General features: G+C 40.8%; 2 protein-coding genes across 3 annotated transcripts; one reads left to right on the plus strand and one right to left on the minus strand.

Annotated features, from left to right (window-relative positions):
- Positions 1-447: 447 nt before the first annotated feature.
- On the minus strand, positions 448-10,941 carry gfm1 (G elongation factor, mitochondrial 1). The gene is made up of 18 exons (XM_029517814.1): positions 10,774-10,941; positions 10,522-10,674; positions 10,298-10,430; positions 9,900-10,104; positions 9,364-9,480; positions 8,977-9,127; positions 8,416-8,570; positions 8,187-8,271; positions 7,905-8,042; positions 7,497-7,598; positions 7,296-7,352; positions 7,068-7,205; positions 6,382-6,464; positions 2,822-2,984; positions 2,578-2,722; positions 2,324-2,484; positions 2,165-2,218; positions 448-1,784 (listed from the first exon to the last, which is right to left on the minus strand). The coding sequence occupies exons 1-18, from the start codon at positions 10,846-10,848 to the stop codon at positions 1,653-1,655; spliced, it is 2,247 nt and encodes a 748-aa protein (XP_029373674.1). The 5' UTR covers positions 10,849-10,941; the 3' UTR covers positions 448-1,652.
- Positions 915-6,331, plus strand: lxn (latexin). 2 transcript variants are annotated; one of them, XM_029517815.1, is made up of 7 exons: positions 915-1,148; positions 3,886-4,062; positions 4,170-4,232; positions 4,824-5,004; positions 5,173-5,309; positions 5,598-5,660; positions 5,970-6,331. In XM_029517815.1, the coding sequence occupies exons 1-7, from the start codon at positions 996-998 to the stop codon at positions 6,084-6,086; spliced, it is 891 nt and encodes a 296-aa protein (XP_029373675.1). In that variant the 5' UTR covers positions 915-995; the 3' UTR covers positions 6,087-6,331. The 2 variants fall into 2 exon arrangements, with proteins under 2 accessions (XP_029373675.1, XP_029373676.1); XM_029517816.1 differs by lacking the exon at positions 915-1,148 and adding an exon at positions 1,325-3,604.
- Positions 10,942-12,051: the final 1,110 nt, after the last annotated feature.

The raw sequence follows: 12,051 nt of genomic DNA on the forward strand, positions 1-12,051 counted from the left end.
GAACTTCAGACTGCAATTGTCAAAATGGTTACATTAATCATCAATGAAGGACTCATTCATTGGAGCCCTAATGGCGATCCAAACTGGAGCCAACCAAAGCAATTTAACAGGAAAGCAAGACAGTTCATCCCTACAGCACCAGAGGGAAACTGGGGAAAATCATTTGAAGCCAGGTTTAGGAGGCAGGTACTGCTTTGAAAATATCTTTCTGCTCTCATCAGTTATTCCGACTCAGTCAGGCTAAACAATCAGCAGAAGGAGCTTACTGCATGATTCATTTACACAAATTGACCTTATGAGAATATTTTCTTTTGTTTCTTTAAAAAAAAAAAAAAAAATCCAAGCTAAAGAAAAAAGGTGAGGTTTGCCTTTCCACTCTTTAAACTTATGTTTGAAGAAAGGACAGAGACAGAGCTTGGTTTCAGGTCCACAAGGAACCTTTTTTACTCTGTACATATTGGGGGAAAAAAAGGTTTTACTTCCTGTGGAAATATTCCTGCTGATGTTGCATAACATGACTCCCTAGCATAATCCTCAATCTTACAGTGTAGAGTTTGATTACCTTGGTTTGCCAGGACATATTTAATTTGGCTCAGTGAAACATACCGCGGACCAGGCAAAGCTGCAACCCATCAGGGTTACATACTAATCTCACCTGCTTGATGAGCAGTAGCTCTAATGAGATATCAGTGTCTAAACCAATCATTTCTCCCTGTGAGGGTTTTGAAACAGTTAGAGGCTGACAGCTTAAGTGGGCTGCATGTGAGCACATGAAAAACAGAACCAGATAAAGAGGAACAGTTTGTCTACTTAATGAGGAAAAATAAACAGATTGTGACAGGAAGACAGCAGGATCTGCACAATCTCTTCTCTCGGCTTCCCTTCCTCCTCGTTATATAACTCCACCCTGACAGGAGGGTCATTTCCCCATTTGGACTCTTTAACACAAGCGCTTTTTCCTTTTCTCCAGCATCTGTGTTTTACAGCACACTATAATGGCTTTGAGGATTGTGGTTTTCCTGGCTGTGCTAATAGGAGTAACTTGGGGTCTCAATGTAACAGTCAGACTTGAGTCTGACTCTGTGGACATGTCAGCTCATCCCAACAGCGTACCAGAAATAGCAGAGGAAACGGAGGTCTTTGGACAGGTGAGAAGGAACCAGCTCTGACTGGTACTGGTGAATAATTGCATTTCTTTTTGCAGGTTGGGTCCCCAAAGTGTTTTTTTTTTTTTTTTTTTTTTTTTAAGCTAATCAGCTGCATTGTACGTGTGAAGTATCTGCTCAACTTTAACTTCAGAGAGGTGCTGTAAACCTATATTCTAAAAACCACAATTGAGAAGGAGATGCATATTTCCTGCAATCATTATTACAACAAAAAACCTTTCTGTACATAGTACAAAATGCCATTTAAAAAGCTCAAGTTAAACCACTGAACTTTCCTTACCAACAACCATCCTACAAAATCTTGAGTGCCGAGGTCAAACTGAATTAAAAATCACAGAAATAAATACAGGGGTCAATCATGAGAGAGTAAAACTTCAAAGTTATGTTTTGCTCCACTATCGTCGAGTCAAAGTTGATGCGCAGAAAAGGTGTCTAAAAGAGGAACAGCTGAGTCCAACAGTATGAAGTTGAGTGGATGGACAGTTTTCAGCTCTTCCACTTCTTCTTTGTTGCAGGCAGCTGCCCTGTAGCCTCTAGATGTTTGTGGATGAGTTCATCTTGTGTAGCTGGTAGGCAAGGCTGATATCTGCTGTACTCCATGGTGTACTCACCTTTTCCCTAAATAAACATTAACAGAACGTGTTTAGTTAAAGTTATTTCCCCTAAATTGAAAACTTCAATTCTTTTTTTCACTAGAAAACGGCTTTCTGGGGCTGAATGTAGCTAGGGGAAAAAAGGGGAGCTGAACAGCTTGATGCACTAATCTTGTTCCCAAACAAAAAAGATATCTGAGCAGCAGAGAGGACTCTTCTCCCTGATTGGTGCAGGATGTCACAATAGCTTGAAGACATGATGCAAACCTACTGCAAATAAATCCTATAATTATTACTCTTAGCTAAACAGAGAACTTGGCAGATGTGCATATATAATAATTGATCACAAAAATTCAGTCTCCAAACACTTGGCACAAGAAATGACAATGTTTGGTTTGGACTTACTTCAGTACAGGAACGCAACTCTGTGGCGTAGCCAAACATATCGTTTAGTGGAATCTGGAAGAGAAAGCCTCAAATTACTCAAATACACATAGTGGTGACGCATGATGGCCCAAATATTGGGGGCTAAAAGAGTGTGTCAGCATGTCAAAGTAGACTCACATCTGCATAAAGAGTGAAGTACCCATCAGACCCATCCTGTCCTGAAATAACACCGTGCCGACGGTTCACACCAGAAATCACTGCTCCCTGAAACTCCTGCGGTGCAACAATTTCCACCGACATGATTGGCTCCAGGATGACGGCGTGGGCCTTTTCCATGGCTACGGAGAGAACAATCAAGTAGACTGTATGGCTGAAGCAGACAGACTTCAATAAAACTACATAACATCACATGAAGTTTACTGAAGACTAACTTTGTTTTACTGCTCCCTCTCCTGCCCGAATGAAGGAGATCTCATTAGAGTCCACCATGTGATGTGCGCCGTCCTCCAGGACAAATCTGACTCCTGAGATTTTGTGCCCACTCAGGGGTCCCTTCTCACAGGCATCTCTGAAGCCCTGCAGCATGATGGGGAAGAAAGACAGAAAGTTATAGAAATTGAGTCTCTAACCATTTCACCTCTACACAACTGACCCCATGAAAGTGAAAGAGATTACCTTTTCAACCGCAGGAACAAACTGCTTTGGGACATTTGTGCCCACAGTCTGATCATCGAAGTCCAGCTTGGTGTAATGCTCTGGCTCCAGAGGCTCCATGACACCAATAACTTTACCGTACTGCCCAGAGCCACCAGACTGCTTCTTATGGGTGAATTCAAACCTACAGAGAACAGGACACATTAGGTCAACATGGTGGTAGCAAGTGCTAATTGTTGTCATTACATTGGTGTTCACTAGAAAAATAATAATAAAAAAATTTTATTGCAATATAAAGTAGCTCTTGTTTTTAAGAGTAAAAAAAATGCAAAAAGGGGGAAAAAAAAAACAACAACTTTGTTTTACCCCTGAAATCTTAATGTGAGGGTAATAAACTATACTAGAAGATTGTGTTCTAAAGATTGTGACTTATATTGGAAAATATAATTTTCCAAAAGGAGTTAAACAACCCTATAAAGTTGATATTAACTTTAATTTGTAATTTCATAGCAAAAAGTCAAACAATGTTGCAGCAAATCTGATTACTCTGTCCATTATTTATTTATTTTTTTTTAAATGAGATTTTCAAATGTCTATCTGCTTGTGCTGAATGTTCTGACGAGTTGATCTGGGGAAGACAGTATAAAGAGCCCTGTACCTTTAAAAGGGGGCAGGAGCTCTGGTGTCAAAGGAAGCAGGAAGTAATATTTCCACATATTTCCACCGCAGCTGACACCATACAACCGAGCAGATAAATCCTTCTCCCTGCCAAATTAGCAGGCAGTTTCCACATTCCATCTTCAGGCAAGTTCAGACTCCTCTTTATATTTAAAGATGACATTTTTGTGCTCTGTGCCTCTTCACCCTGTTACTTCTCCAAATTTGCTTCCCTTTCCACTTTGCTCAGTGGATGCTCTCCTTGTGTCTGAGTGTCTTATCTTGGCATGAACTGATCAAAAGAAAAAGCCCCACCCTGCTGACACTGCTAGGGTCAAAGTACTTCACTGGAAGCCAATCCCTGCTTCTCTTTTCATTCTCTGTGTGCACCTCATCTCTTTTTCTCATTTTCCATATTGGGAAAACAGCAAAAAGAACTAATTGCAGAAGAGGTTGAGGAGGATGTGATGGCGACCGGTGAGCTGAACCCCAATCACTACCCGGCTCAGAGAGCAGCCACCGTGGTCCAGCACTACCTCAACACCTACTATGGCTCACCGTACAAGGTGTTTGGAGTGAAAGGAGTCCACAGTGGGAATGCAGAGGTCAGACAAACTTTACTACTGAAACATTTAGGAGCTCTGCCACTTTAGACCTAATGCATAATAGCAAAGGATAATTAGTTTTGATTTTTGGATCACTTCCCACTCAGGATGTGGCGGACTCTGGAAGAAAGTATCAGCTGAACATCTCACTGCAGGACTTCATTAGCAAGGTAGGTTTTTGCTTTGTTTTTGTCTTTTCTCAACTACTTTGAGGCAGGGGCCATCACAGTTTTGATACAGAGAAGGATCAGAATTAAATTTTATTGGTTTGACAAGAATGCTGCTTCTTTATCATTAAAATGAGCCAAATCTATCGCTAAAGTTTAACCAGGTATTTAAATCCTAAAGTGGAGGTTTACCTCATTGCTCATTTGGGTTTGTCTTGAAGGCAGTTTTTCTATCCAAACTGAAAAAAATTTTACTGCCTGCATTTCTCAACATTTTAGAGCTGGCAACATTGAGTTTACATTACAGCACGTACAGAAAGATGTTTGAAGTCGATTGGTAGATGTGACTTAAGGTTTCGTGCATGGTTGAATAATCTGTCACTCCAGAAGTAGCAGAAACTTCTATATAAACAGGTTTGACAAATTAACTCAACGAGATAAAAGGAGGCTTTCATCCTGTTACATAATTAAGAGTGTGGTGCAACACTGGTTTCCATGGTAACATTTGGACACCTCTATTTTGCTTTACTTTCTTACCAAACTGCCTTTTATTTCTTTTTAATCCACTGTGCTGTTTGTTTGTAATACATCCAGAGTACAGAGAACTGCTCTGCAGAGGTTTTGTTTCTGAGGGGAGAAAAGCAGCAGCAGCCAAGCCCGCCTCAGGTCCAGGCCTCATGCTATGAACTGAGTGCCATCAACACTAAAGTTCAAGAGGAGGCCTTTTACCAAAAGTACAAGACAAACCAAAGCCTCATGTCAGCACATTTACCTGGTATGTACAATAAACAGCCTATATGGAAACTCAATGTTTCTCTGAACAATATTAACAAACTAGCGTGCTGATCTTGAAACTGTAATAACCTGTAAATCAAGAGCACACCCGTGACCATGTCCAGCTCTACATATAGTCTATCTCCCTTCATATCACAATGACCAACAGACAGCTACGGCCACATTGAGCCTGGCATGGAGCCTTTCTGGCATCTGGGCACTGTGGCCTCCAGCTTCATCATGTTGAACCAATCGACTGAAGACACCCTGTATAATATGGCTCAGGTGGCCAACGTCACTCAGCTGGTGAGTTGTTTCTATCTTCTCTTGGTTCCGCTTGTGAGTCCTCAATTGATAGCTGGGGTTTATTGTTTATTGGACTAATCAGTAATGGGAACAGGATTTTTAATTTCTGCAAACTTTAGCCTTGCATAGCAATAATAAAGTAGATATGTCTGATTATTCAATCTAGTCAATGTATTTCAGTCATGAGATATAGAAGGCAGGTTTTGCAGATTGAATTCTGTCATTTAATCTGGGAAGATAAAGAAAATATCTGTATTAGATTCAGTTTCTATCTATCATCTACAACAGGAAACTGAGAACAACCAGCTGAAGTTTGACTATCACGTACTGCTGCATGAGATGGTGTCCCAGGTAACCAGTCACTATATTAAAATTTGAAAGCATGTGAATACCAAACAGCTAAAGAAAGTGTTCCTGTTCCTCATCATCAAATTGTCATTTGTAATTTGTTAGATAAATTTTCCTGAGGAAGAGAATCTTAAATAATTTAATAATGAATCAGGAAAAAGTCTGATACATTTGTGGAGCTATAAATGTTTAATTTTTTTTTTTGATAAATTATTATTATTTCAGTATAACCAGCTAATGGAATGGCAATTATTTATCCACTTGTGGCATCTTTAAGTACATATATTGTATCTGTACTTGGATGTTTTGCAGGCTATTATTCACTGGAAACTGCTTTTTAGCTGGTCTCCATCTGAGGGAGTTAAAGTGCTACAGCAGGAGCAACTTCCTCACTGCCACGACTGTGAAAAACCCCCAAATTCCAACTGAACTGTTGAAATACATCACAGTGCACGCATGATGTTCACATTTAGTTTTTAAATATGAATTAACATAAATGTATTTGGGAAGGGGAGATCAGCTGTTGATGCTTCCAAACACAACCCTTTTTGAACTACAGAAAAGTGGACTGTGTCTTCTCAGGACTTATTTTATATAAATCCATCATGATATCATAGAATTGTTCACTTATGGTTGCTTGAATATATTAGCCAAAATAAAAAGTTAATACCAATTGTTGCTGAGTTGAATGTATATGTCTGTGTACTGGAAGATCAGCACTTACGGTACAGGAGCAGTGATTGTCTCTCTGAAAGCTACTTTGGGCTTCCCCATCACACAGGGACAATTGTATTCCCTCTCCATTCTCTAAAACAAAAAACCGAAACAATAAAGAAGAAGACCCATAAATTCCCAAGTCAGACATTTTAAAGCGTGGGGGGGAAAAAAAAAAACTTTTTTCTAACAGACCGTTCATGGACATTGACAATTCTTTTGATTATAAAATTCAAACTTTTTATAGGAGGGTCTATAATCATCACATTAGGACACAGTTGAGTTGTACATGAAATGCCACTGCTAAAACAAATGGGAAGTGGGATTGCCAGAACTATCTTTAAAAAAAAAAAAAAAAAGTCCTAAAACATTTTGTCATGACAGAATGTGATCCTTAATTCAGCTACCTGGTAATTGTGCATCCCCAACAAGAATCAGCCACATCAGTGTGTGTGCTAATATGCAAGGAGCGGCTGGTAGCTGTGAAAATGTTGACTGCTGTTTCATTGACTTGGGTTTTTACTTAAAAATGAGATGTGATAGCAAAGCACTCACACAGTGCTCTGAAAACAGCTCGAAATGAGGTTCCAAGCTAATAATCTTAAAGATTATACCCATATAACAGTCGCTATGCCCAAGTATTACAAAGTGAGACACAAAAGGTTTATGAGCTGAGAGCAGAGTCAGAGCAGTTACCTGGGAGTAGATTTCTAGATGCAGCTCGCCCATTCCTGAGATAATTGTTTCTTTGCTCTCTATGTCAAAGTGAACCCTGAATGTTGGATCTTCCCTTGTGAACCTGTTGATGCCTTTGGAGAATTTGTCCAGGTCATTCTGTTCAGCCACAAGATAGAAAATAATTGATTATTTAGACACTAATCTTAATTTTTACAGTGTTTGTAGGTAAATCTATGAATTTTCTACCTTGTTGGTTGGCTTTATTGACATGGAAATGACAGGCTCTGGGATGTGAATTGACTCCTGTGGAACAAGGTCGGTAAGTTAACAAATGAATACTGGATATTCTTAGTTCTTGGAAAAACAAAGGGAAATGGCAAATTCAACAAACATCTTGATGTGTGCAAGGTTTTTGTTCTTTTGCAGGTGAACATTAGAGTTGCTCACCATTGACAGGTTTGCGCTGGCCTTGGATGTAAAAGTGTCTCCACTGGCACAGTCAATCCCAAAAAGTGCACAAATGTCTCCTGCATAAACCTCATCCACATCCTGAAACAGCAGGGACAGAGAGAGAAGGGAGGAGCAGTAGAGGCAAAAGGACAAGATGCTCAATTTCAGCACAGTTCATGTGAATTATTACCCTCATTAACTGAAACTCTAAATAAAATCATTATTGAAATTTCCTCTATTCTGATGCAATACAGAGATAATGTTACTCCAGTGTCACAATGAATGTGGTTATCTACAACGTTCATTGGAGCTGAAAGAGGAACCTAAGTGTTGACCAGCCATCTCTCTCGGCCAATGGAAAACTCTGTCCTGATGACCTGCTGACAAACAGTCGTTTGTTCTCACCTCCATCTGGTCAGCATGCAAACGCACAAGCCTCTGAACTCGGACCCTTTTGCCTGTGCGTGTGTTGTAGATGTATTCCCCCTTTTTCAGACAGCCTTGGTACACCCGCACATACGTGAGCTGACCAAATCGTCCTGCCTGTCAAGGAGAAACACGATAGTGCATAAGAAACCATGACATAACGACACCTTCCTGTTTTGCACAACATCAGATGTGAATAAGATGTGGGTGAAGACATCAACCGAAGGAGACTTCAAACTTATTGTTTGTACTGTAGCTCACCTCCAGTTTGAAGGCCAGGCCAACATAAGGATTTGAATCATCTCTTGTTGGGTCCATTTGAACCTTTATTGTTTCACTGGACTCTCTAAAAAAAAAAAAAAAAAAAGAAAAACCAATGATTGTTAGAAACCAAAAATTTCTTGCTCAGACATAATAGACTGACATTGACTTATTTATTGACTGCCATTATCTGAGCACACGTATTAAAAAAACTGACAGCCATACTCACTCATCATTGTGGATAGCATAGTTTTTCACTTCAGTAGGGTTCGGTAAATAATCCAGGATGGCGTCTAGCAGAGGCTGGACACCCTTATTTTTAAGAGCTGTGCCCACCAACACAGGGGTGAAGAGACGCTGCACTGTGGCCCTGCGGATTGCTGCCTGGAAGACAGAGAGAGGACAGGAATTTGAGGGACAGTCACATGCCCAAAAATCCCAGACGTGTTTTAGAACGTCTGGATCAACCATTTGATTTCACAACGCAACTGTTTGAAGCCAAAACAGTCCAAATTTGATCTCAACTTTGATAAGCCACACACCACTTTGACCCAGAGCGAACTGGACGTCTCACCTTTCCAGTTTGCAGAAAGTCTGAATTATCTTATGATGAAATTTGGGAGAGACACCCATTGTGCTCTAAAGATGAATCCTACCTCCTCATTTTTCTTCTGCACGACCAGCAGGTGGACACAGATTTTAAGTGAAATGTTTCCAGATCTAAATGAATTGCAGAAACTTTCATAACCCCTTGACTTTTAATTCCCTCTGTACCCCGAAAGAAACAAACCTTCAGGTCGTCGTTGGTAGGAATTTTTTCCTCCAGGAACATTTCTCCTAAGATTTCGTCAGCGTTGGCCACACACTCCACCAATTCTTGCCTCCTGTCTGCAGCCTCAGCACGGAAATCTGCTGGAATCTCATCATAGCGGACAGTTTGACTGCAGGGAGGAAGAAACTGTAGAATTAGTTTCATATTCCTTCAGAACAGGATCCCAATCTTACAACACTTAAACTGACAGGCCCTGATCATTTCTGAACTGATACGTGCTACGAGATACGAGTTTTTACATCTACTGTAGCCAAGCTGTCACTTATTTATGCCAATTTATGCTGGTTCCCAAAAACTCACGTACACCACACACAGACACACACACACCAGAACAGACTCACTTACCCAAATGGTCCATCAAAATAAATGCTCTGCTCCTGTACAAGGTCTATAATGCCACGCATGTTCCCTTCCAGGCCAATTGGGATGCTGACAAAGGCTGCATTGTGGTTCAGTTTAGTCCTGAAAAATAAGTGAAAACCTAATAAAGTTAACAAAGATAGAGGCGGAAAGGCTGTGGTATTTACACCACTGAAAAATCATTGTTATGATTTCATTTGAGCTAGTAAATGCACCTTTTGTTACTGATACAACTGCACAAGTGTCAGGTTTTGTCTCTATTTGTGCCTGGATGCACAAATTACAGTTAAACTGTTTATCACTACTGCAGTACTATGAGACGGGGGTGTGTTTTTCCTAGCTTTACCACGATGGGTTTAGAAAACCTCTGACTATGTGACTAAATAAACATACTAATATCTACCTGAAATTGTCACATAGGTGAGGGGGGAAAAAAAATAAAAAAGGCACCGCTGGTCACCCAGCTCTGTGTATGTGATCAGGACTGTTCTTCTATTTTGTGGTAAGGTTTTGTATAGTACCTCAACTGCTGCATGGCTCGGCTGGGGTTGGCACCCATGCGATCTAGCTTGTTGATAAAGGTAAGGAAGGGGACGTTGTAGCGTTTCATTTGTCTGTTCACAGTCATGGTCTGACACTGGACCCCTCCCACGGCACACAGAACCAGGACAGCTCCATCCAGCACACGCAGCGCTCGCTCCACTTCAATGGTAAAGTCCACGTGACCTTGGTGGGACAAACAGTGGCACTGACATTTAGAAACACAACAAAGTAAACATGAATCAGTGAGACCTTTGAGTTGTGAGTGACACACACACACAACTCATTTTATTTAGTTTTACTGCACGTGTATTTTGGACAGAAAGTACAAGCAAAGTAGAGTCTCCACGGGCCCCAGATGAAGAGAAACGTTCAGTACCTGGTGTATCAATGATGTTGATGTTGTGATTCTTCCACACGGTGTATGTAGCAGCGGACTGGATGGTGATGCCTCTCTGTCTCTCCAGCTCCATGGAGTCCATTGTGGCTCCAACACCGTCCTTTCCCTTCACCTGCATGTCACAGGGGACGGAAACAATCCGTGACTGAAGACCGCACACCTGTGAACCGCGATCCCCCATCACTGTCGGTCCCCGGGCTCACCTCGTGAATCTCTGCTATCCTGCCGGTGTAGTAGAGGACACGCTCGGTCAGGGTGGTCTTCCCCGAGTCGATGTGAGCTGAGATCCCGATGTTTCGGATTCTCTCGTTGGGGAAGACACCAGAGGAACATGACCGACAACTGTTGATGAGCACCTATGTGGAAAACACACAGACATGCAGAATAAGATTGATACCCGACCGCCTCTTTAGCTCTGGTATCAGCTCGGTGCAGCTAAACAAACGTCACTTTACCCTTTTAACGGTGACGCTTCCTGGAGCCACAAGATGTGTTTTAGACAAAAACAGACCCGCTCTGAGTACTCTCATTTTGTCGACGGCTTAATTCACCCCAGGGTCTTCTTAAGGTCTTACTCCTCTTTTTACGCAACCCCTTGAATGTCACGCCGGCGCCCTGGTGGTTACTCGTGAAACGCCACTTCCGTATCTACGGGAGCTCAGATGTGCCCAACTTACCAATGTTCGCGTTTAGCTCACCCTGCAGATATGTGGTCAGTTGGTAGTTTGATAGACGATGTACCAACTCCAAAACAAAAAAGAGCTTTGCTGATATTTAAGTAAAATCACACTCTGTGGACAGGCAGCTTCCCGAAGTGCTGATGAAGGCACTGTGAGATAAAGACTAAACAAATATTGTGTCATATAACGAAAACATTTTTTCTCTATAAAACAATATTAAGTTGAATATTATCACTAAAATATTAGAAAGTGTCACAGCTTAAAAAAAAACATTGATAAAAAAAAATATATCATCTAAATGACGACACTTGTTATATTTTGTTTGATAGATTTGGTCATGGTTGGAGTTCCTTTAGAGACAAAATGGGGACAACTCCTTTCACGATAATGTTTCAGTTTTTTCACAGCAATGGCGGCGTACGGAGACACTCGAAAATTCCCGGAAGTTAGCATTAGCTAACCGCCGCTCAGTATATTCCAATTGAGCAGATTGTCGGAGCTACACTTTTTAAAGGTAAAATGTTTGAATAATCGTATTTCCATATTAGTTGTGCATCGAGGTCAGATTGGCACGAGTAATTAAGTATGTTGGCGGATTTTCGCCGTCTTGATTAGTAGATTTAGAAAACATAAACCGATCAAGGTTTAGGCTAGCACACTGGATAATGTTAGCGACAGAAGCCACAGGCTGATGCAAATTCTGTTCTTAAATATAACTTCATTCAACGCTCTTGACAGCGAGGTTCATATGTAGGTAGATCTTTTGCAGTTAAACATTTATTTGATTTTTATTTATAATTGCGGCTTTGGAATGATGGGAAAAGTACATGATATTGATATTGATTTTCCTGCTTTTTTCTACATTCTGCAACCTCAGCCTTATACCCTTTCTTTTGATGCAAACAGCTTCCCTTGGCTTTTGTGTTATTTTCTCTGTTTTTCATTAAAAGACATTAAACTTCCCTATGGCGTGGTCTTTGGAAATGTACACAATCTAGGAAGGTGGTCATATTTTTCCTGACTTTAGCCATCCATATTTTCCTCCTGTCCCTG

Source organism: Echeneis naucrates, chromosome 13 (assembly GCF_900963305.1).
Source record: "Echeneis naucrates chromosome 13, fEcheNa1.1, whole genome shotgun sequence".
NCBI classification, from domain to species: Eukaryota; Metazoa; Chordata; class Actinopteri; order Carangiformes; family Echeneidae; genus Echeneis; species Echeneis naucrates.